This window comes from Myotis davidii, unplaced genomic scaffold (genome assembly GCF_000327345.1).
Source record: "Myotis davidii unplaced genomic scaffold, ASM32734v1 scaffold3058, whole genome shotgun sequence".
NCBI classification, from domain to species: domain Eukaryota; kingdom Metazoa; phylum Chordata; class Mammalia; order Chiroptera; family Vespertilionidae; genus Myotis; species Myotis davidii.
The window spans coordinates 84,985-109,321 of record NW_006289564.1 but is presented as its reverse complement, the minus strand read 5'-3'; the positions used below and the strand labels follow the sequence as shown (position 1 = coordinate 109,321).

The following is a 24,337-nucleotide window of genomic DNA, read 5'->3' as shown; positions in this document are numbered from 1 at the left end:
TATTCTTTCGACCACACAGTACTTCTACTTGCAGTTCATTCCAACAGTGCTGGGCTTTCAGAGATCTTTGGTGGTAATCAGTGAAAGGTGCTGGCCTAGGAGAGAAGAGCCTGGGTTCTCTCTCCAGCTTTTCCACTGTCCTCCCTCAACATGGGTAACCTGGCTATAAAAGGGGGTGACGATGGCTGCTCAGAGCTGGCATGAGGATTGGTATGAGGGTCTGTGTGACGATTTGGGTGAAAGTGCTATGAAAAGTGTGCAGTTCCTGTAAAATCAAGGCATTCATTTACTGCACAGACACAGGACTGAGGTTAGCAACTCAGAGGCTCTCTGTGTAAGCTCCCCATACACCTATACCTATTTTTATCAGGATAAGAGTTTTCTTTGCATCTTAGTCCAGGTGCAGAAAGACCAGTTCAAAAATAGTTTCCTAAGAAATAGAAGATGGAATGAAGGTTGCTGGCTGTCTCCTCGGCATTTAAACTATGCTTCCCCATTATAGTCTGGTGGGAATGACTCCATCCCCAGCATCAGCCAATCAGCACAATTCTCCGATTCCTTCTGCCAGAGTGGTTGGTCAGCATGGGCACATAACCCAGCCATGCCTGATGAACGAGGACCTAGCATTCCACTTGACCATGGCGACTGGTGCAGTGACTTAGATTGGTACAACCTAAGTGGTGCCTATGACCTGAATTCAATGACTGGAGAAGACACAAACTTTCTCACTGAACACAAATTAGCAAATATGTAGTCCTGGTTGCCATGAGCAGTCATCTTATTTTTATTAGCAAAATCAAATTTGACTGATGATTTCATAATGGAAGGTAAAGTAGAGAGAATGAAAGAGAATTAGTCCTTGGCTGCAAAATTTACCATACAGATCAAGATTTGTCTGAAAGCCAAAATACACTTGGATTTTTCAGTGATGTTTGACTGAACATAATTTCTATTACTTAAGTCACTATTCTTTTACATGCAATTGAAATATGCTAGAGTGACACAGAAGGTTATCATGGGGTTGTATTTGCCCAGTTGTTTTCTCCGAGCCCTTAACTGCTCTTGGCCTATGTTCATCTTTGATTTCTTTACCCTAAGGTTCGCCCTAGAGCTGGTAATTTTCTTTCTTGTTTTTTTTTAATCCTCACCCGAAGATATTTTTCCATTGATTTTTAAGAAGAATGGAAGAGAGAAGGAAAGACAGAAACATTGATGTGAGAGAAACACATCAATTGGTTGCCTCCTGCAAGGGCCCCAACCAGGACCTGGGCCAGGGAGGAGCCTGCAACTAAGGTACATGCCCTTGACCGGAATTGAACTAGGGACCTTTCAGTCCGCAGGCCGACACTCTAATAATTTTCTATCTCCTAGCTAGGTGATCCAAAAATAGCTCAGGATTCCTATTTTGATTCTTATTAAATGTAATTTTCTTATATTTTTTAATCAACTGTAGAGTAGGCCAAGCATTACATGCTATTAAAAATAAATGAGAATTAATTCAATTAAATTAATTCTCAACTTTTAGCTGCCCCTGCCTTCCCCATCTTGTTCTTCATAATAACAAAGTTTAAAATTGTTTTAATTGTGTACAATTTTGCCTTAATTCATATAAGATTTCTTCTTTCCAATTACTGTACATAGCTGTTTTTTATGACCACTCTAGCATCTTTAAATTATCTAATTAATTGCTTCTAGTTTCTCTTTGATTTCTAGATAAAATTTGTTGTCTTTTTGGCCTCTGACTTTTAATTCAGTCTATACAATAAAAAATGAAATCTAATCATGAGAGCTTTTCCATTTTTCCTGGCTCAATTACTTTCTCATTAAATTTGCTTTTGTACTCCCTCTCACCCTTGTTCTATCATATTATAGATAATGTTTCTATGATAAAATGTCTCCATCAAGACTTACTGATGTTTTATGGGTAGTTGAAAGATTTATTAAACACAATTTAAGGGCATTTAACATCAGCCTCCAACATGGAAATTGCTAACAAACTATTTTTGGTATCCTGTGCCCAAACACAAAAACAAAAAAACAGTGATCAGGAGATAGTTGTTATTAGTGGATGAGGACTGCCCAGCCAAGAAGGCCCAGGTGGGAGCTGGAATTGAGTGCTCTAGCTTTGGGCCCTGGGCCCAGGGCTGCACCCGCCCAGAGAAAGAGTTCTCTTTCTCTAATTGAACCGAGGAGTTGCCTTTTTAAATGATCACAAAAGTGCCAGATGTGCTACCAGTGGCCACAGGTAAGATTTACTGAATTACTAGTCTTTGTTCTAAAATTTACATTCAAATATTGGAACAGTCACTGCCAACACCAGGTATGTGACTGCTCTCTGAAGTAATATGGCATCACTTAGAGCCAAGTCTGAAGAGAGGAAGAGGGCGCTTCCAGCACATCTTAGTATGAGGGCATATTACTGCAAAAGTTCTTTAATTCCAGTAAGAATGACCCCCTCTTCCCCATCTTCCTCAACACTTTGAAATATCAGGAAAAAAATACCCAAGGTTGTGAAAACGAATTCATTTTTTCCTGAGAAAGGGAAATAATCTCTTCATTGCAGGATGAAGAGGCTACATAAGAAACACCCAATGAAAATGGTGTCTAAAATCAAATTTAAATACCAGGAACAAAGCAACAATGCCTGGGTCTCTGCTTCTTACTACAGTTCATAGAGTTTAATCCCTGAAAAGTGGAAACCATGGCACAGAGGTAGTAAGATGAAGAGTGGCTTGACTATTCTGGGCAATCAAAGAATGAAGAGGTATGGTTAGTGGAAGAGGTTCATCAACATTCTCGGTGACAGGACAGAAATGTCCCCAGTAGGGGATGTGCGGGAGGCAGCTGATTGATGTCTCTCTCTCATCGATGTTTCTGGCTCTCTATCTCTCTCCCTTCCTCTCTGTAAAAAATCAATAAAATATATTTTTTAAAAAAGAAGAAATGATGGGTATGAAGGGGTGACCATGGCAGAGACTAGCATGAAAGGAAGGGAAGGAAACAAGGACTTGGGTAGAGAAAACCATGTTGATGGGTAAAGAGGCAAAGATATAGGAATAAGTTAATAAGAACAGACAGTCCTTACTTAGCTGTTGATAATACAAACAAGAAGAAGAAGAATTCAGCTATAAGTAGATGACTAATTTGTACCCAGGCTTTACAGAATATCCAAAGTCAGTAGGATACACTGTGACTACCCTTCAGACAACAGTAAATGGCCCTGTACTTGCAGAGCATTGTCAGGTTCTGGCCTGCTCCTAAGGGGCACATACTAGGGACTATTGGACCTTGTGTGTTATGAAGGAGAATGCATTTCCACCAGTTAGAGCCATACATGAGCACATTTGATCACATCACTGCAAATGCCAAGAGCAATGACTTAGGAATTAAAATTCTTCAAATGCAATGTGGAAGGCTACCAGAGTTTATTGCATGAAAACCCAGTTCATATCAAAATATTAATTCCACTTACAAAAGGAAAATTATATATGTGCTCTTAATTTTTACTAAGTATTTATAACTATAGAAATATAGGAATGCATTAGTGGTATATATATGATGTGAGGAAATATTGCATAGTAACAACCCAGGTTGACCCTGTCGATTATAGCTAACATAGTTAAGGTGTTTTGTAAAGCCATCTTAAGTGACCTCATAATGGAGGAATCATGAATACCCTCAAACAGCGTGAAGTTCAAGCGGGTTGTTCAGTAAATAATGCATCCTAAATTTGGATGATTTTCAGATATTAAGCTCATATAGGATAACAATCAAAATAAGGAAGAGGACGAAGACTTGAGGAATGTGAACGGCAACCCAACAAGAACAGGAAGGAGAAATGATGGTCAACAGAAAGGAGAAGAGGTCTCACCGGCAGGTGAGGACCTGAGACACACTGAGTCCTTTGTGACTCTCTCCACTCTGACCCTTAGAGGCCTCATTCCACACCAAACCAAACACATAAAATCACATCCAGATGCAATAGTAAACATGACTTTGAACTGTATACAATCAAAAACATAATTGCTAACTTATCACTCTAAGTAGTTCACTGAACTTACAATCAGCTATAATTTACAGATAATCTTCTTGCGTCTCTGGGAACTCCTGTGAAGATCTAACCTACAAATTTTTTTTAAGTATCATGGACGTGACAAATTCAACAACCAAAGAGGGATAAAATGATATCATGTTTTGAAGACATTTAAACAATTATTTGTATTTTGCCATTTTAAAATTTTGGAGCCAATACATTTCCTTGCCAGGCTTCAGATAGTTTTAAAGAACGCCTTTGGGCCCTCAAGGGCTCGAAGTGTTGAATCGTTAGTGCCTAAAAGCTCAAATGGCCATGGAGGGCCAGTACTACTACCATTGTGCCAAGACACAAACTGCTTCCACATCTTCTCCACCGAAGCTCTCCAGCCGGATGCCTCACCAGTAAGGTTAAATAATGAAACCTCGCCCTGACTGCTCAGGTTAGAATCCTCTCAGCATGTACTTCCTGCTAATCTTGCCACCACAGACACCAAGAACAGGAAGGGCAATGCTACAGTGTCAACTAAACTGTGTTCTACAATCCTCCCTCTCAAGCTCATCTTCACCACACAACTTTTCCTTCCATTAGAATGTACTTGATAGTGCTATCTCATGATTATTTGAAGTCCCTTTTAAAAATAAAAACTATCAGAAAGTCACTGCAATAAGTAAAAATGAGAGAGTAGCACCGATTTTAAAAATGGACCTTGTTAAATGTTTCATACCTTTCTTTGTTTGGCTTCATGTTGATGTCACCAATAACATGGATCTCCGCAAATTTTATCCGAAATTTGCTCAGAAGGGAAGCCATTCTGAAAATAAAAGAAAAAAAAACTTTGTCATGCCATATTTAGCTACTTTTCAATCAAAGAGTTTTGTGTTTAAGCAATCATGTTTTATTTCTACTTAGTTTTCAGAAAAGGCTTTGGTTAGTGTTTGATTTTCATGATTGTACTTGATGAATATAGGAAGTGCGGACCAAGCTATTCCACGGAAGGCAAAGAGAAACTCCTGTATGTGCAGTCTCTGGACATAGCAAACCCAGTTCTGCATTTACGTTTCAGGGAAAATAATGTGGGGCTCTCCAAGTGTCATTATCCTTTGAAAACAGGACAAGTTTTAACATTTAGTGCCTTTTATTTTGCTGATGATTTTGGGGGTTTACTGACAAATTGGTAATTATATTGTGGACCCTAAGAAAAGAGGTACTTACCAAGAAGGGCTCCTGGTGGCTAACTGGGCTCAGATGTGAAAGCAGGGCCGAGCGGCGGTTTCTAAGCAGGGCCCTCTCCCGCAAAGTGCACTTCAGGGAAAAGCCTGCCCTCCTGAACTCCCTGCTTCCTGCACGGACCTGCCTGCCTGCACTGTGTTCCTGCCATCCGAGCCGGCCCTTATGAAGAAATTATTGGAATTGTATTTCAAACAGTAGGACTGAAGCTTTCTCAGTCTCATCAGAGCTGCATAGCTATAGCATCTTCACTGACGTATTAGAGCAGCTCCATTCAGACCAATCAAAGCTGTGCTTTTTGGACCAATCAAACTATGAGGATTTGGAGTGCTCATTTGCATGAGGACAGACAATCGGGGACCAGGGGTGGGAACTTCTCTCTACTAGTATAACAGTCCTCTCCACTCTGGCTTGGAGACTGCACTGTCCCTATCCACCAAAGACAGAGAGCGCCTTTTCCCAGCTAGGGCTGGAACACCGAAGTCTCACTGGAGCAGGGCAAAGCCCAGTAGGAAGAGCAGACTGGCATAGAACAGGTCAGCACAGTGCAGGTGGAGGTGCAGCAGAGCCTCCTCGCCCCAGGGCACCTCACCCCAAGGCCATCTCACAACCATGCTGTTCCACGGCTGTGCTGCTTCAGAGTTGGGCTGTAACACAACTGAGCTGTGGCACAGCCGAGCTGTTCCTGTCAGTTGTGCTGTATCACAAAGGAGCTGTTTGCACTGAATCAAGTTTCCTTCTTCACTGCACCCCAAATTTGGGATTCCTACTGGCACTGAATTGATGCCAACAACCATCAATTGACAATATGTTTTTATACATTGGAGGTTTTACCCCCTGGCAAGTGTACATTTTTATATAATTTGAAAGTTATAGAAAAACTGCAGGGATAGTGCAAAGAAATCCCAGATTCATCAATTGTTTATGATCTGCCCCATTTGATTTGTTATTCTCCTTTCCTCTTTTTATATGTGCCTATATCTACACCTTTTTTTTCTTTTTCTCTTTCTTTCTTTCTTCCTCCCTCCCCCCTCCCTTTCTTTCTTTCTTGCTTTCTTTCTTTTCTTGCTTTCTTGCCTTCTACCTATCTGCCCACCTACCTACCAAAGACATTCTCTTATAGATAGTACAATTTTTGAAATCAGGAAATTTAACATTGATACCATACTATCATCTAACCCACCAACCAGTTTCAACTTTTATCAGTTGTCCCAATAAGACACTGGAGGATTTAAGAAAATATAATCGCTATAGACATCATATTTGTTTCCAGTTTATTACGGCCCTCTTTAAGAGAAATTAAATACACAAACCTCCTAAGAAGGGGGAGAAAATATAAAAACATCACTGAGTAAGAGCCCATCATGATTTTGTGATTTCTGGGAGTAGGTTCCAGGGAGGGCTCAGGATTTGGACATGCCCCGAGGGACTGAGGGCTGCTGAAGGTCCCGCCTCAGGTTTCCTCCAGAGACCTTCGGTTGCACCACATTCTCCGCACACTTGCTATCCTCACAACTACCCATTAGTGCTTCACGAGTAAATGAATAAAGATACAGACTAATACTGTGCTTTTAATTGGAAGGTTTCTTAACCTACAAATGAGACCCAGATATGAACATAGTGACTGTGACCAAGTGCTGCAGCTCAGAGGTTGAAGAGCTGGGAGGAGGACCAGGTGTCGTCTCTCAGTTATCTTTGAAGTGAGCTGTGCTAGAGTGACTACTGGGAATGGACAAGTTCAAGTCTCTCAGAAAAAGCTACTGGACATAAATTCCTCAGGTGCTTCCTTTCTGGGATACACTTACTAGTCAGAACATTGAACATTATACAAGACTAGAGGCCCGGTGCATGAAAATTCATGCACTGGGGCGGGGGGGGTCCCTTAGCCTGGCCTGCCCCCTCTCACAGTCCTGGAGCCCTCAGGGGATGTCCTACTGATGGCTTAGGCCCGCTCCCCACAGTCTGGCCTCCCTCTGCGGGAGGCAACCAGGCTGATCAGGGGAAGGTGCCGCCCTCATCACCCCACTGTTACTGCCTTGCCCTTGGCCCTCGCAGCCGCTGTGGTGGCTTTGTCCAGAGGGCGTCCAGTCTATCTGGTCTAATTAGCATATTACCCTTTTGTTAGTATAGATAATGACACTCATTCAAGACTGAGACAAGGCTCCTTTTTGAAAGCACTTGTGGCAGGGGATAATGGACTTGAAGACAGTGATTAGAAAACTTGCACAGATAATTTATTGACCAGAAAGCCAAGTTACCGTGAGGCCTATCATGGAGGCTTTGTCTTTATATTGGTTCTACCTCAAAAGACATGCACACTTCTTATAAATTTAAGTATTGAAACAATAAGCATCCAAAATGTTCTAACACACGAGTGATAAGTTACTTACGCAATTTTTTCTTCTTCAATGCGGTTAACCTTCCCTCCGACATAAATTCTTAATTTACAGTCTTTCCATTTTTTTCTGAGAGTCAAGATATAGGGGATAAGGAGTGTTAGCCCTGAAAAAAAGAAAAGAGTAAATTATGACAGAAAAGATGAGTATATCCAGCTGAAAGGAAATTAATGGCTTTCCCTCTTTTTTCATTCCCACATCCACAGCTCCTAAATCATTTAAGGTCTTAAGAGAACACAGAAATGTTATTCTTTAACTCGTATCTTTTTCAGATACCTCCCCATGCTGTTTGTTAAATTTATCAACACAGAAATTCTGCTCCCTAGTGTACATTCCAGAAAATTTTACCTCCATCATCAAACAGCCACCAGACATCAATTGTGCCCTTTCCTTGCTTCTTCTTAAATTGGGCACTGGCTTCCACCAGCTTCTGGTTGAACTCCCCGACGTGCATGGACTGGATGGTGTTAATGCTGCCGTCTGTAATGAAAGAGAAAGCAGCACATCCATTAGTCTTTTGAGGAAAGAAACAAAACAATGTTCCAATAAATCTATTCAGGAAAATAGAGGAAGGGTCATGCATTCCTAACTGTTTTTTATACTTATAGGTAAATAGTGAGCTCTTTTCTCTGAAAAGGGGAGATAAAGGTCGAATCCCACAGTAAAATATATCACCTTCAGTAGTTCAAAAATGTTTGATATAAGTTTTACGGTTATACTTTTCATTGTGGCTTATTTTCAGGTCCTTAGTAATTGGTCTCAGAGTGAAATTATTACTTAGACATAGAACAACGCTAAATTATCTTGAAAAGAAAAATCTTGATTTCTCTAAAAGTCAGATATGACTCAATTTAATCATACTTTCAGATTTACTTGAAAGTAAAACATGGGATGATCAAGTTTTCTGGAAATAAGCAAGTGAATTAGAAGTATTCCTTCATTAGGCTATGCAGCCACTTGAGTGCAGTTTGGGTGTAAATTCCATGAATGCCTGGATTGTAAAGGCGGCCAGGGATAATGTGCACCTTGACCTAGTATGACCCTTCGGTTCGAATGCCAGCCTGCTTTCTCCTCTGCTTTCTTTTCAAGGATCTGTGAAGCTAAGATGAAGCCATCTGAGCTATTTGAATTTCTGTGAATGAGATGAAAAAGCCAGGAAATACGGAAAGAGAAAATTCCTTTACTTGAGCTATACTTAACAGTGCATATAAAATACTTAAAAAAATTTTAATGCAATTTCCAACCTAACATGGACACAATGAAAGTGTTCTAGGGAACTAGGCCAGTGGTTGAAGCGGACCCTTGTTTCGTTTTGCCAGCAGGGGTTTCTTTGTTACACTGTATATATTATTTCTTATTTCCATGTCTTTCATAGCTGCGACTGTATTGCTTATTTCAAAGAGATGGTGTCACTGTGGTGCTTAGAGAAGAGCCGACAGCCGCTCAGAGCTTCCTCTCTGATCTAAGGGGTTCTAAAGATCCTTTGTTCTGTCTTTTGCTGTTTTCATGTTTTGGGCCTGTCCATTCTGAAGCAATTATCTTATATTGTTTTTATCTCCCTGGGACTGCTGATGGAGAAAGTAAATGCATTTACGGATTGGGCCAAATTCTGCCCCCACTTACATGTATGTATATCAAAGCATCCAGAGGACTCAAGTATGAGCACCTGGAGGCAGAGTTGGTCTTGATCTAGAACTCAAAGCGTTGTTAACCAACAAAAGCCCAGAGCAGTGAAGGGGCCTACATGAGAGCTGTGTCTGAAATTTTAGATGTTGAGTATAAAACATAATATTATTTTGCTTTTCCAAACAATGAGACATGTTGACTTTCAGAGGAGCACATTTTTGCCGAAAGTATTGTGATGCAGAAACAGGTTTCAGAATAATAACAAGTCCCCTTTTCTGAGTAAGTACATTAATGCTTCTCTGCTCCCTCTCAGCTCCTGAATAGTATTGGGCTATGACTTTGAATTTTCCATTGCTTTGCAAGACTCTACTATTGAATGGAGCAGATTCAGTGGATAGGTAACTCTTCTCGTGAATAAACCAAATATTTGGAAAGGAAAAGATAGTAGTTAGCATCCAGATTGTCTTATTCTAATATTTACACCCTTGAAGTCCTGATATACCACTCACTTAATATTGAAACACATCATTTTCTTAGAAAATGGGTATATATAAGAGCGACAATACATACTTGGCTCTCTTGATAGCCCATGCAATAGTTCAGGTACCCAAGGGTACCTCTAGTATTTGAAGGCATATATAAAATTTTATCCTTAGGATATAGTAGGAAAACAAGGAAACAAAACCAAACCCTTTCCAGGGTAGGAGATAGCCTCTTCAGGAGGCTGGATCCTGCCAGCCTAATCCAGAAGCCGGCTAAATCTCAGTTAAAACACCAGTGAATGACTTCAGAAACGATGGGATTCTTTGTGCATGACAGAAATAAATGTTAACATTCTAATTTTCTACCAGCAGAGGTCGCTGTGGACCTCATTAACCTCGAACTGCAGTGTTTACGGAAAGAGCAATTTTCAAAAAATAAAACATCAGATGTTTAGTTCACCTGTTTATGAAATTTATAGCAAGATTTCTCATTTTCTGGCCCTCTGTTCCTGGGGCGTATATCTGATATTCAGATATAAGTGCGCTACTCAGCCAAAATCTACAGGTAATTAGTATCAATAAAGTTCAAGTCCAGAATTCTGGTCTGTGACAAAGATGCTTTTCTGAAATTGGAATTCTAGCTGGATCTCTCATTCAAACACCTGAAATATCTGCAAGGGGTGCGTGTGTGTGTGTGTGTGTGTGTGGTGAGGTTGGGTACTGGTTTGTAAATTTTAACCCTTTTTCATCTTAACTAAGAAATTTCTGTTTCATGGCACTCAATCTGCTCCCTCACCACATATAATTTTGAAAGAAAGTTTTTACAGTACGACAGTACAAAGGGCTTGGCATTATTGCTAAATGACAATAGCTTCTACTTTTCACCCATACGACCTTCTTGAAAAAATGTCTTCAGTTCTTAGTCAAGGCCTCCAACATCTTAGATGCTGACTTCTCACCCCTGCAGGTACTGAAGTCTGTAGGGGGGTTCACCTTGTAATATATCTTATAAATGCAGCAGTACTTACCTTTCTTAGAGGTTGGCTTAGTGATGTTCAACTTGCCCGCTTTTTTAAACAAGCCCCGGATGCCTCCACCTCCTTCTTCACTTTCATTGTCTTTGATCGTGGCTTCCAAAGCCAGCCTCTCCTGCTCTAATTTCTCCAGTTCATCTGATGAGAGAAGACACAATCGCTTACTAAACGCAGAGAGAGAACGTTTGTAGGAACACTCTTCTATGCTACTTTAATATTAAACATGGAACATGTGCAATAACATGATTATTATATGATTTTTTCTGAATGACTATTAAAAAGAAATGTGTATCAGTAAATTATACTCAGAAAATAATAACTACCCAGAAAATAGCTCTGTGTTAATTATAATATGTGAAGTCACTAGGTTTTTTTTCTAAGGGCTATTTCATGCCATCTTTTTGCCCTTCTGGCAAAAACCAAAAAGCCAGACCCACTGGACATAAGAGCTTATACACCGAAAGCCACTTATTTCCTGACCTGAGTTGCTGCGTCAGATATTTTACAGTGGAAGTGACAAAATTGCAGAAGTATACTGGGTATACTGTATAGCAGGCACACAACAATGCCTCCTGAACTGAAACAGAAAACTAGAGAGCAAGAATTAAGAAAGATAACCAAATCTTATAATTAACTTTACAGGCTCTGAATGCAAATGACAGTGAACAAGATCCACCAACAGTTCTTCCCAACAAACAAAACACTTTCTGGAGTGACCGAAGCGAAAGAAATAAAAGCTGCGATGTCTTGTGCCTGCCTGGACTCACATTACTAAAAAGGGTCTCAGGGCACTGAGTCTGGAATAAGAGTCGGGCTGTGCAGAATTTCCTGCCCGTGGTTTGGGTCCACTATCCAAACTTGGATGTTGTGACTGGCTGCCTTTTATCTTTTTTGGATTCTGATTGTGACGAAAAATTCCTAGCTGCCATGTAATGCGTTGCATCATTCTCTGACCTCAGCCTGCGTTGGATCAGGTAAGTAAAGACTTCAAAAGCAGTCAGATGGCGGTGCTAAGGAGTGATGGGCTTTTCGCTCACAGCGAGCAAGGTGGCCCTCTTGTCAGACCCCCTCATCGTCTTGTCTGCTGAGAACACAGCCGTAGAAAATGAGCAATGTTCCGAGACAGCGAGCAGAAAACCGAGATCCAATGATAGGCAACACTGGTAGGGCTTCTGTAAATGTCAGCCCTCGGAGGCTGTTGCCTTATCTATCTGGGAAGCGGAGCTATACAAACTCTGGATTTATCAATTATGCACTAACTAAATCTGTCAGGACAGGCCCATCCCTAGACGGCGCTGTTATTCAGCTGCACGGAATTGTCTGGCCCCTTTCCAGGTCTTAGCAATTAATCTTTTGCCAGTGGCATGAGATTTAAGGTCAAATCACCCATGTGATTTCCCCAAAGCTTCAAAGGTTCTCAAGACCAGCGGCTATAGAAAATCTGGGAAATTAGACTGATGGTATTAAAACTCAGACAGGAGGTGCTTACCCCTGACTTTTGAAAGGTGAACGCAGGCGGCATGGCACAGGGAGGTCATGACCGATTATGGCTCTGCTGCTGGCTTTATGTGACATGAAGCAAGTCATTGATTTTCTCTACGCCTCTGATTCTCTATCTGTGAAATGGAAAATCGTAACCTTCCCCTTTCCCTCGCACTGCAAAAAGAATAAGCAACAGTTCTTGCACGGGGCTTCGGAGCTCCTTAAAGAACAAAGCAGCCAGCGCATTCTCTAGGCCCAGTGTTTATGCAACTCCTGGAAATGGGCTCAGTCATGCAAAGTAAAGTGAGCATTTTGGAAAGCCAGGGGTTTATTCTAGCAGTTACTGTTTATCACACACTCTCCGGGTGCTGGGGACTGTGCTGCATGCTATTCTGTTATTCCTCAGCAACATCTCTGAGCTAGTTACTATGATTATTCCCATTTTGTGGATGAAGAAAGCGAGGCTCAGAAAGGTTGAGTCACCTGTATGATGTCACCCAGCAAGTGTCAGGGCTCAACCCCAAAGAGGTCTGCTTGATTCCAAACCTGCCGGCTTCCGACTTTGAAGACCATTTGCTTTTGGCTTATTACTATTATTTCAGAATTGTCTTATTAACCCCCAACCCCTATCCTCAGGGGAACCGGAACACTCAGGCACATGGTATAATGCAAGTTAATTCCTCAAACTATAGCCCCTCGATTGTAAAGGGAGGACCCTAACGGTACAGGTACATATGGCAGGCTGCCCAGAATAGCAACATCGCAGCATCCTGGCCTGGGTGACAGCCCCCCCGGCTGTCATGCACATTTTTGGGGCGCTGCAGGGGCAGCTGTGGAGTCACTGCTCTTTGCAGTCAGCTGGAAGGTGCACATTATGAGTTTCTTTGGGGGCGACTGCAAGGACAGTGGGGAGGGGTTCCTTTGCTCTCCTTTTTTGGCTGGCCCCAGCGCACCCCGTGACCAGCCACTAGTTGCCATGTTCTTTGTCCTCTAGTTTGGACAAAGGAGAAGAGAAGATAAATCCTCCTCTGTAGCAGAGTCAGCTGGCTGAGTGCACCGGGAGCTGGGCCAACAATTTGTTTGAAGGTATGTACACAGCCCATCCTGGACAGAGCACACTGCAAACTCCCAGCCTGAGAGACAAAACCAGACTTGGTTTGAATGAGGCCGATTCGGCAGTTCCCTCAAAGACTATGGAGGCAAAGTCTATTCTAAAGGCTACAGTCTGCTCGCGTGGCCATCTGGAATAGGCACCAAGATTTTGCAAGTTCTTATTAGAGTTCAATCTTAATGATTCACTTTGTAGGTCATCTAAGGCCCCCTTCTGTGCCCGCCCTCCCTCTCTCATTTCAGCACTAAAGAGCAGTGATGTTTGATGCTCTGTTCTGACTTATCTATCGGGTGTACTGCTTGCCTCTGTTTGCATAAGAAATCAAGAGCAGACTTTGTCAACACATTTCTTTCAACAGGAGTGCTGGCTAGCTGACCAGTAGGCACAAGGTGGGTGAGCCAAGGTAGAGTGAACGGATAGATATAAACTGATGTCCACGAGGCTGACAATGAAAATGACTCATTTCATCACTGCCACCACCACCACCATCACGACTCCCTTTGTGACCTTTCGGGTTCACAAAGCCCTTTCCACACAGTATCTTATTTGATCCCAACACCAGTGCTGGGAGGCAGGCAGAGCTGGTAATAGTCTCCCCCACTTTAATGTAAAGAAAACTTGGGTTCAGACAGTTCAAGTGATCTGTCCAAGGTTGCACAGCTGGTGACCCGAGCCTTCTGCTTTCAATTCTTTACCATCCTTCTTCAATGATGTGCTTGACTGCCTGTTGAAGGAATACCCAATCTGCAGTTTTTTTTAAAGAAACCATCCACAAATTTCCGTCAGAGAAATTTACATAATGCTCTACATTTCTATAATAGTCTTGTTTCAATCTTTTTTCCCCAAGTAACTATCACTGTGGGGCACAGAATGTACTTTTAAGATGCACGTGTATTTTACCCCATTAAACTGCAAACTCCTGGAGGGTAGCTTAGGTTATATTTTATTACCGCCACTTATTGAGAGTTTATTTTGTGCCAGGTACAATGCCAAACCCTTGGAAGCCATTATATATTTTAATGCAAAATAATAAACCTGTCAGGTAGGTACTATAATTATTCCAATTGGAAAATGTGAAGTGAAACACAGAGAGGACGAGTAATTTGACTAAGGTCACACAGCCAAAAAGGTTCAAGCTGGGATTTAAATCCAGATCTGTCTGATTCCAGACCCTATGTTTCTACTTCACATACTTCCTCTCTCACATTCTTAGTTGAGCCCATGCCTCTCTGCTAGTGCCTCCCACTGACACGAGTACTCAAGAATAGTTTGCTGGGGAAAAAAAAGAGAGAGAACAGGTCAGTGTTGTTAATACAGTTCAAACCATTTGAAAGTATTTTCTCTATAACGGGAGAAAAATAAGTGGATAGTTGCCAGGGATGGGGGCATATAACCTGTGTGTAAGGGACAGGCACAAAAGACAGTGTTTGAAAGAAGTGAAATGAATGCTGTATACAGAGGTATGGAAACAGGGGTTGGTGGAATATGACAGAAGGTAGTATAGGTGGGATTAGGTGGGAACTTTAATCTTCCATGTTAGATAATTCCATACTCCATCATCTCAGAAAGCAACAATACGAGAGAGAGAGAGAGAGAGAGAGAAAGAGAAATCCTGCCCTACTCTCATTCCAAGATGAAGAGAATCCCTGAGGTTGTATGAAAAAGCTTAGGCTTTAGGGTCTCTCAGTTGAGTGGGTTTCTAACCAATTGTTCAAACATAGCCCCAAACATTTCTCATAGTAAAAACAGAGAGTGAATCCTGAGCTGCATCTTCATGCACACGCCAAATCACTTGAATAGTAATTACTCTATTTTTTCAAGTGCTTTATAAATTGACTAGATTCATGCACTGGTGGGGTCCCTCGGACTGGCCTGCAGGGATCAGGCCAAAACCATCCGGTGCACGGATTCATTTAGGGCAGCGGTTCTCAACCGTGGGTTGCGACCCCTTTGGGGGTCAAACGACCCTTTTATAGGGGTTGCCTAAGACCATCGGAAAAAGCATATATAATTACATATTGTTTTTGTGATTAATCACTATGCTTTAATTATGTTCAATTTGTAACAATGAAATTGGGGGTCACCACAACATGAGGAACTGTATTAAAGGGTCGCGGCATTAGGAAGGTTGAGAACCACTGGTCTAGGGTATGTCTGGCCCATCTTGCCCAGTCCCCATTGGCCAGACTCCAGCAGCAAGCTAACCTACCAGTCAGAGCATCTGCCCCCCCCTGGTGATCAGTGTGTGTCATAGCAACTGGTCGAATGGAACCAATGGTCAGGCCCTTAGCATATTAGGTTTTTATTATATAGGATTGTGTGGTAACCAACTGGAGTAACCATATTTTGAAACTCAATTTAGTTGCCAAGATTGCTTCCACTGTTCTATCCTCAGTCTTTTATTTTTTAATAAGTCTTATAGAAACAGGCAAGAGTCTACTCATTACAGTTCCCTTTGAATCAGGAGAGAGAGTAGTCAATTATCTCACAACAGAAGGGAGAACAGGGGAACCTCCTGAGGAATGGCATCCCTCCCACTTCACAGCATCCTTTTTTCTTTATTAATTATTCAATTATGCTTCTTTCCTTGGTCAATCAACTCAAAGCTGTAAAAGCTCGCACGAATCAATGAGCCATAGCCCAGTGAAGTCTAGTTGAACCGAAGGCAGGAAGCAATCCTGCAGTGGTCACCTTCCAATCAAGCAATTATTTACTACACTGCCATCTGTCTTTATTTTGCTAAGCCACTTCCTCAGACACAGCAGAATCCCCGTGCTCTGAGATGGTCATAAATCGTGCAGCTTTTACATGGAACACTTGACCGCAATATATTGCAAATCACATGTCATCACTTCAGTTCCTACCAGAATAATATAGACTCTTTGTTGAAGTTGGCAAACTTGCTGAATACCCCTGGGAAGTGAACAACATGAAATACTGTGTTTTTTTGTGTTGTTGGGCAATAAATTAATTTATTAAGAGACACTATCAGCCACCAGTATTGGATGAGTTGCTGCAGTACGTAAGTGAGAGTGTTATGAGCATCGATCTTATTTATACAAAAAGTTATTCTCTTCACATAAGCCTGTGACACGGTATAGAAATAATTGTCATTAGCTGGCAAATTACCTATAAAGCTGATTTCTATTCACTGCTTTATTAACTACAGTATATGGGCACTCAGAATTGCTAATATTTCCTTTAAATTATAATGTGTGATGACACCTTGGTGCCTGTGTTGGAAAATCTATGATGATAATCATTAACATAGCATAATGCAATACTTAAGATTTATCAGGCTCTTATTAAGCCTTATATTACAGTATAATATAATGAAACACAAGCTTATTTCTTCCAATTCAAAATCTAATATGAGGGTTGTGTCGTAAATTACATAAACTTCAAAACAATGCATGGAAATGTGGCGTAAAGTTAATTTCTATCATTATGCTGCTGTTTTCTGCATGTTCTTCATGTACTATTTGTGTAATGTTGTTTTTTGTTTACCCTAGATAATTGGCACTTCTAATTATTTTATTAGCATCCAACTGTATTTTCCCTTTCTTGACTAAGAAGCAGAAATATTTCAAACATCAAAGTTGATATAAATCAGATACTTCCCTTGGGAAATTAAAAGGGGACTCAGTTCCCTGCCAGGAATCTTTCAGAAATACTACATACAGAATGAGCTTCCCTGTTGCTTTATAGAACTAAATTGATTGTGCATTTTGGGGGATGGAGCAGTGAAGGGTGGGAGCCATATTTTTTTTTAGCTATATCACATCTTTCAGCTTGAAGAGATCAACATCACATATAAAGCAAATACGTAGTGTAAATACAATCATATTTTGTATTCTCATTGTTTAGATGGTAAAACATTACAGCACAAAAACTAGACAAAATTAAAGTAAATAGAGAAATTTAGCAACACAGCAGGTCTCTTAAGATTAGGTTCTTATAATTGTCCTCAACATCATGTCTATCTTACCACAGCCAAGCAGTCCCTATGTTGGGTTTTGAAGGAATAAGTGGAAATACCCTTGTTCCATTTCCGTATCTCAGATTTTACCATTGCCTTTCATTATGTAAGCCATTGTCCTCTCTGACTTTCCTTTTTAAAAGGTAGAATAGTGCTTCAAACAGACATGTGTTTGAATCTCAGCTCTACTGACTACCAGCCTTGTGAATCTTGGGTAAGCCTCAGTTTCATTGGTTGTAAGATGAGGTCAAGGATCATACTTTTCTTCAGAGGATAGTTGGGGTAATAAGTGTTGTACTATATGTGAACATGAAACATAATACATGGCACATAGCAACTACTCAAAATGTTAGCCATTGTTGCCACTAGGATATTAAGTTCAACTAGGAAGGAATGTATAAATTAATCATGAATGCTGAGGGGGAAATTAGTGTTTCTAGTCTGTAAATGTAAAAGGTCCATAAAAAGAGGAAGGGGCATAAAAAAGGAAGGCTGAAGATACCAAAAACATATTTTGCATAGGATGAACTCTATTCTCAATATTTTTAAAGCTCTTGTATATAAGCAGAGTATACATATCAGATAGTGGTTCTTCACCCTATACAAACTCTTAATTTCTAGTCTCTTCTGCTATCTTCTCCTCCATTTTTAACACACCAGAATGGTTGCATCAGAAAATTCACCTAATCCACTCCTGTTTCCTTCTGCTATGATGGTGACGTTAGTGAAATAACAAATAGAATCTGGACCGATCAGGCACCTGCACTCTCAAATCCCTCACAGGCTTTTCCCTTCTGCTGGACCTGCCCAACAAAACCTTGATCCTCCTATATTCTGGAGACCAAATGTCACTGGATAGAAACTGGAAAACTAGAGAAATTGCTTCAACTTCAAAAAAATAAAATTGAGACTACTGTGTACAATCCTCCTCAACTTATCACTGCACTCTTACAAAACCACACATTTCATCATCAATTCTCACCTCTTTTGCTATAATTTTAGAAGATGAAGCATTTTTCTTATGTCTCAGGCCAACTCTTCCATCCCTTTCTTCCCCTGATTCTTCCTGTTCCTCCAGGATCTTACTCCATGGGTCATTCCTGCATGCCACTCCCCGCCCCGCCCCCATGTTTTACCATTATCTTCAATCCCACTCTCTTGGGCCCATTTTTTCAGTCAGAAAACATACCTTTCTCTCTATTCTAAGAACTGTATCTCTCCCTATAGTAAACCTCCTCAATCTCATTCCTCTCGCTAGCATCTAAACTTCTCAAAATGATTGGCCACATCCATATTCTCTGCTTTATCATCTCATATTATCTCCTCAACCCACTGTTAACTGGATTCTGTCAACACTGGTCTGCAGGAATTATTCTCACTAGCTTATCTGTGCTGTGTCAATTACATTTTACTCACAAATCTTTCTGGTGTTTTCTGGTGTCCTGGACCATTCTGATGATTCCTCTCACTTTGAGCACTCTGCTTCCACAATACCACAGACTTCTGGTTCATTGCCTCTCTGATAGCTCCATACCTGCTCCTCCTTGGGGCCCTTTTCCTGTGCCTGGGGGCTCTCAATTACATCCTCTCTTTGGTCTATATTTTCCAGTGTTGTAGTTTCATCTTTACTATTATGTCTCTTTCTAAAAACTTTATTAGTTTGGTAGGGCTACAATAACACATACCACAGACTTGCTTAAACAATATAACTTATTCAGTTCTGGAGACTAGAAGTCTCAGATTAAGGTGCTGGTAAGATTGATTTCATTCTAACGTCTCCTTGACTTATAGATGGCTGTCATCCCACTTTCCTGTTTGCTTGTCTATATCCTAATCTCCCTCTATAAGGACATCAGTCCTATTGGATCAAGGCCCACCCTAATGATCTTATTTTACCTTATTTACCTCCTTAACAATCACATTTTCAAATATAATTACATCTGAGGTCAGGACTTCAATGTATGAAATCTGAGAGGATACAATTTGGCCCATAATATATCTTAAATCTACATCTCCTGCTCACAATTCTCCTTTAAGACCAGGACTGTCTAACAGCCTATCAGACATTTCCAGTAGAATTTCCCACAGGAGATTCTTTAAAAGTGAACCAGGCATCCCTTCATTAAACCTGCTCTTCTTCTTGTGTTTCCCATTTCCATTGGTAGAACCATCATTCATTTAGTCAGCCAAGGAATGAATCTTTTTCCACTCCTCTCTCCCCCATATTGTGCACATCCAACCAACCCCAAATGCTGCTTTTGTACCTCCAAAGTACTTCTGTCCTTTTTTCTCCATCCCTCGCTCTAGCTCAGGCTGTCACCCTCTCTAGTTTTTATTATTATGAAAATATTTTTTGGTTTGTCTCTCTGTTTTCATTTACAGTCTTGACTGAGTCCATGCCAATGTAACTAAAAGATTATGAGATTTAAAACCTAAATTTGACCACATTACTCTCTCACTTACATTCCTGAATAGTTCCTCCTCATTGCTTAAGAATATGATCCACATTTTTTAATATGGCAAATGAGGGCTTTTAAAATCAGGATTTTATATCAGCAGCCTCATATTTCACTATTGTCTGCTTCAACTTTTCACTTAAGTAACACTCATTTGCTTTTGGTTGCCCACGCGTTCTTCCACATTCCCCTGCCTTCCCACCTTTGCTACTGCTCTCCTCTTTGCCAGGAATGCTAGTCCCCAAACTCTCTCTCTTTTTTCTTCCCCAACATTGCCTAGTTAACTCCTACTCATCCATGAGGTCTCAAAACAAAGGAAATTTCTTCCAGAAAGCCTTCTTCTTAGATGCCTCTTCTCTCTTTCCCACAATACCCTACAAATATACCCATCGTCACACTCATCATATACTCATTTCCATTACTAGGTTGTGCGTCTACTGAGGACACAGACTCTTACTCATCTTATTGTACCCAGCACTGATACCTACATCATGGCTGCTACATAAGAGGTACCCCCAAAATCCTGTTTTGGTGCCATGTCTTCAGTGGGCTCCATTTTAAAGTTTAATTAAAGAGATAAGTCATGGATTACTACCCTGTCCTAATACTTCAGTGACTTTTTAGATGTGTTCTTTATTTACAAGGGTATATTTAAACTTTAAGACTTAACAAGTAGTTGATCCCTGAGCAACGTGGGTTTGAACTGCGCGGGTCAAGTGAACTGTGAGCTTCAGTTGAACTGTAGTCAATTGAACTGTGCAGGTCAATTTTAAAAATCCTGTGTAAGCGGGCCCACTGTCCTAGAGAAGAAGCAGAGTCACTAATCTGAGTTAGTGATTTTGCCTCTGGCTTACATTCGTGATTCACATAGCAAGATACATTCAGGCTCATTTCCATGTGAGCTGTAAACTAGGTCATAGACTCTTAAAGACAAAATACATGATTTTCCGAGGAAAGAATTAATCTTCATTTTTCTGAAACATCTTGCAGAAATTAATTCCGCAGGTTAATTTACCGAAGGTGTTTATTTTCAGCGATGCTGGCTTTGTGGTTTTGTGATAAGAAGAATAACTGATGACAGCCCTGGAGTACTCTATATTTCTGGTTAGCAGGACACAGGCCACCTGTGTTAGCAATGGGGAAAGCAGGGAAGTGTACGAACCTCAGGTCAGCATAAGAATGTAAGCTCTGCTGTTAAGGGATTTTGTCCATATGGTGCACGGGTCTCTAACCCCAGCACCTAGAGCTCCATGCCAGCTGTGGAGCAGAGGCTCAATAAATATTTGTTGGTTGAATAAAGAAAGTACATACCTTGTACCTGAAGAACCTGAGAGATGTCAAAGCCTTGGCTGATTCTGACGATGACCACACCAATCTCAAAATCAAACGCATCGCTGAAAGTGGAAGCACAGTGGTTAGTGATTTAAATCCTCCAGCTTTGGACAAATAGTAAACTTGTTTCTAGGACTTTAATGTAATTAAACTAAGAAAACTCACTTTAAAATACAACCAAGAGTTACTGGCTTTCTGTTAGGTTGTTTTCCCTTTATATCCTTAAAAAAACATATTCTGGGCAAAGGTAACTAACTCATTTGTGCTGGAACCAATTTACTCAAATATACTATCAACTAGAATTTTGATTAAGAGCTTGTAATATACGTTTTGAAAAAATTGATTATTTTCTAACGTAAATAAAAGAATCACTGAAATATCTAGAACAGACTGCAAAGACCTTGGAAATTATCAGCCAAATCTCTATCTATTCATGAAGAATCCTACAACATTTCTGACGTCAAGTTCCTCGTTAAAAATGTCTCAGTTCCTCTGGGGACCCTTCACCAGTGACTTTGGACAAACCATTTGAAGCTGTGCTTCTTCATGGCAACCCCGTGCTGTTGAAGGTGGCTGTTGTGCCTTCACTACATGGAATTAGATTATCTGGAAGGGAAAGAAAGCCTTGCTTTCTTTTATCTCCATTTTTGTAGAATTTTTTTTGTTCTCTGCCCGTAAATATAGGGAAAACCAATGAGTCTTTTGAGTTCATTTAAAATTCTCCCCTTGGGAGTTCCTATATTCAATCTTCTTTGCATCGGGAGCCCAGGACCCTTTCATTGGGTCACCCTCCCTCAGAAACAAGGCAGGTTGTGATGAACTCACTGTACACAAACAAGATTTCAATAGACAAAGTAAACCTACATTTTCAAATAATGATATAAAAATATTCAGTATAGTGTGACTATTTATTTAAAATGAGTATGAGATTTAAAACCTAAATTTGACCACATTACTCTCTCACTTACATCTCCTGAATAGTTCCTCCTCATTGCTTACAGAATATGATCCACATTTTTTAATGTGGCAAATGAGGGCTTTTAAAATCAGGATCTTATATCAGCAGCCTCACATTTCACTACTGTCTGCTTCAACTTTTCACTTACGTAACACTCATTTGCTTTTGGTTGCAAAACCATACGTGATTTCTACTTAACAAAATAGACCCATTCTAGTAAAACTGCCACCAAGTAAATTCCTGATAAATCTTGTTTCTAATTGTCCTAGATTATAAAAAGCAGGCAATATGTTCCACAGAAACATTTGGATTCTGTGTTAGGCAGAATAATTTCAGACCCCCAAAGACACCCACATTTCCGTCCCTGGAGCCTGTGGAGTATGTCCCTTCATGGCAAAAAGGACCTTGCAGATGTGATCAGGCTAAGAACCTTGAGGTGGGGAGATTATCCTGGATTATCTGGGTGGGCCCAGTGCCATCACCAAGGTCCTTGGGAGTGAAATTGGGAGGCTGAAGAGGTTAGTGTAATGTGATGTGAGAAGGATTTGACCCATCAAATGCTTTGAAGATGGAAGAAGAGAGCCCTGAGCAATGGGCAGCCTCTGGACCCTAGAAAAGGCAAGGCCATAAACTCTCTCCTAGAACCTTCAGGAGGTAATATAGCCCAGCCCACACCTTGATTTTAGCCCAGTGAGTTAGTGTTCAGAATATTAGCCCATATAACTTTAGGCTAATAAATTTGTGTGGTGTTAAGCCACTAAGTTTGAGATAATTTATTAACGCGGCCAACAATAACTAGTACAAATTAAACTTATACCATACTTCAGAATATTACAGGTATTTAAAATCTTTTATTCAAAGAAAAATGGTAAAGTACTAAACTATAGCAAAAATATCTTTATGATATCAATAAAACTGTGCTTTAAGCCATACAACAAAACAGCCACAAAAATCAGAAAGAGAAATATAACACAATATGGTTGTATGGTTGTCTTCCTTCTGTATTGACCCCATTGCTACGGTAGTAAAGTCATTTAACTTTACCAAGCCAGCTAAATTTTATACTATACAAATTTGAGCCACCTTAACACTGAACTTTATTACCCAAAAGATCAATCATTAATTTGGTATAAAAGTCAGAAGTTTCTTCAGCTTAATATTACTAGGTTTGATCATTTTGGTCTCTTTGAATTTCTAAACTGTTTGGGATGGTGGGGAGGTTAGAATATGATTCCAGATAATCTTGTATCAAATAATGGACACTATGACTAAGATTTACATATTCCTTTTCATTCCCAAAGTGAAGATAAAATTTCTTGCCCTGACATTCCTTCCCCCCGCGCCCCCAAAGGTAAAGATGAAATTGTACTGAAATGTCTGGATAATAGAGAGTATATCTAAACCCATTTCCAAGAATGTCAGGCCAGCAACTGACTGTGATTCTGAACCTATCAGGATGCTGTTTGCTGAGCCTGGCAAAATTCTAGTGCCCCAGCAGGAGACAGATGGCAACACGTGGCATCGGACTTTGTATGTTTGCGGAACACAGTTCAGGAGAACACATTTAATGCATGGGTTTCCTATAGGAGGAAGGCTAAGTTAATTTCTGTTTGGTCAGTAATGCATAGAATTTCAGAAGGTAAAAATTATTTCCTTATGCTTTTTAGTGGAATATTAGAATGCTTTTGTTTGTTGCCTAAATCTCCCCCAAATGATGACAAACGTAGTGCCCGTTCTAGCAGGAGCCAGAGGACATAGCCTGGTACGAGAAGTACTGAGTGTAAGCTTGTTTTAATGGGTGAGGGTTTATTATGGACTTTTCAGACATCTCAGGGCATCTCCACCCTGTGCTATGAAGTCAGAGCAAAGCCAGGCCTGGGCGGAGGAAATCTTCCATTTTCAGGGCCGTTGACACAAAGATGGCTGCTGACCAGAGCTAACACTGCCTCCCTTGAGATGAATCTGGCTAAGTATTTTCAAGCCTGGAAGAAAGGATCAATTTTCTAGAAAGGTCACTGAGGATACCTTGTGCCTCTCCATAAGTGTAGCTTCTGCCTCTCTTATGCAAGAAGCAAGCCAGGCAACACTTAGGCTGTATAAGTACTTCTTGAGGCAGCATAGCCTGTGGTCAGGAGCTTAAACTTTGAATTCTGATGACCCTGGGTTGAAATTCCAGTTCTGTCACTTACACAACTCTGCATGTTTTAAGTTTTAATGT

The 24,337-nt window shown here is 40.6% G+C and overlaps 1 protein-coding gene across 3 annotated transcripts in view; it reads right to left on the bottom strand.

The window, feature by feature from the left end:
• The window catches only part of SLC12A1 (solute carrier family 12 (sodium/potassium/chloride transporter), member 1), an 88,335-nt gene that overhangs the window by 4,628 nt on the left and 59,370 nt on the right, over nucleotides 1-24,337 (bottom strand). For all 3 annotated transcript variants that reach the window (XM_006762017.2, XM_006762016.2, XM_006762018.2), the window contains exons 20-24: nucleotides 21,141-21,223; nucleotides 10,796-10,939; nucleotides 8,008-8,139; nucleotides 7,654-7,765; nucleotides 4,761-4,847 (exon numbers count right to left, since the gene is read on the bottom strand). In XM_006762017.2, coding sequence (XP_006762080.1) covers nucleotides 4,761-4,847; nucleotides 7,654-7,765; nucleotides 8,008-8,139; nucleotides 10,796-10,939; nucleotides 21,141-21,223 — 558 coding nt within the window. The remainder of the gene's footprint in view (nucleotides 1-4,760; nucleotides 4,848-7,653; nucleotides 7,766-8,007; nucleotides 8,140-10,795; nucleotides 10,940-21,140; nucleotides 21,224-24,337) is intronic.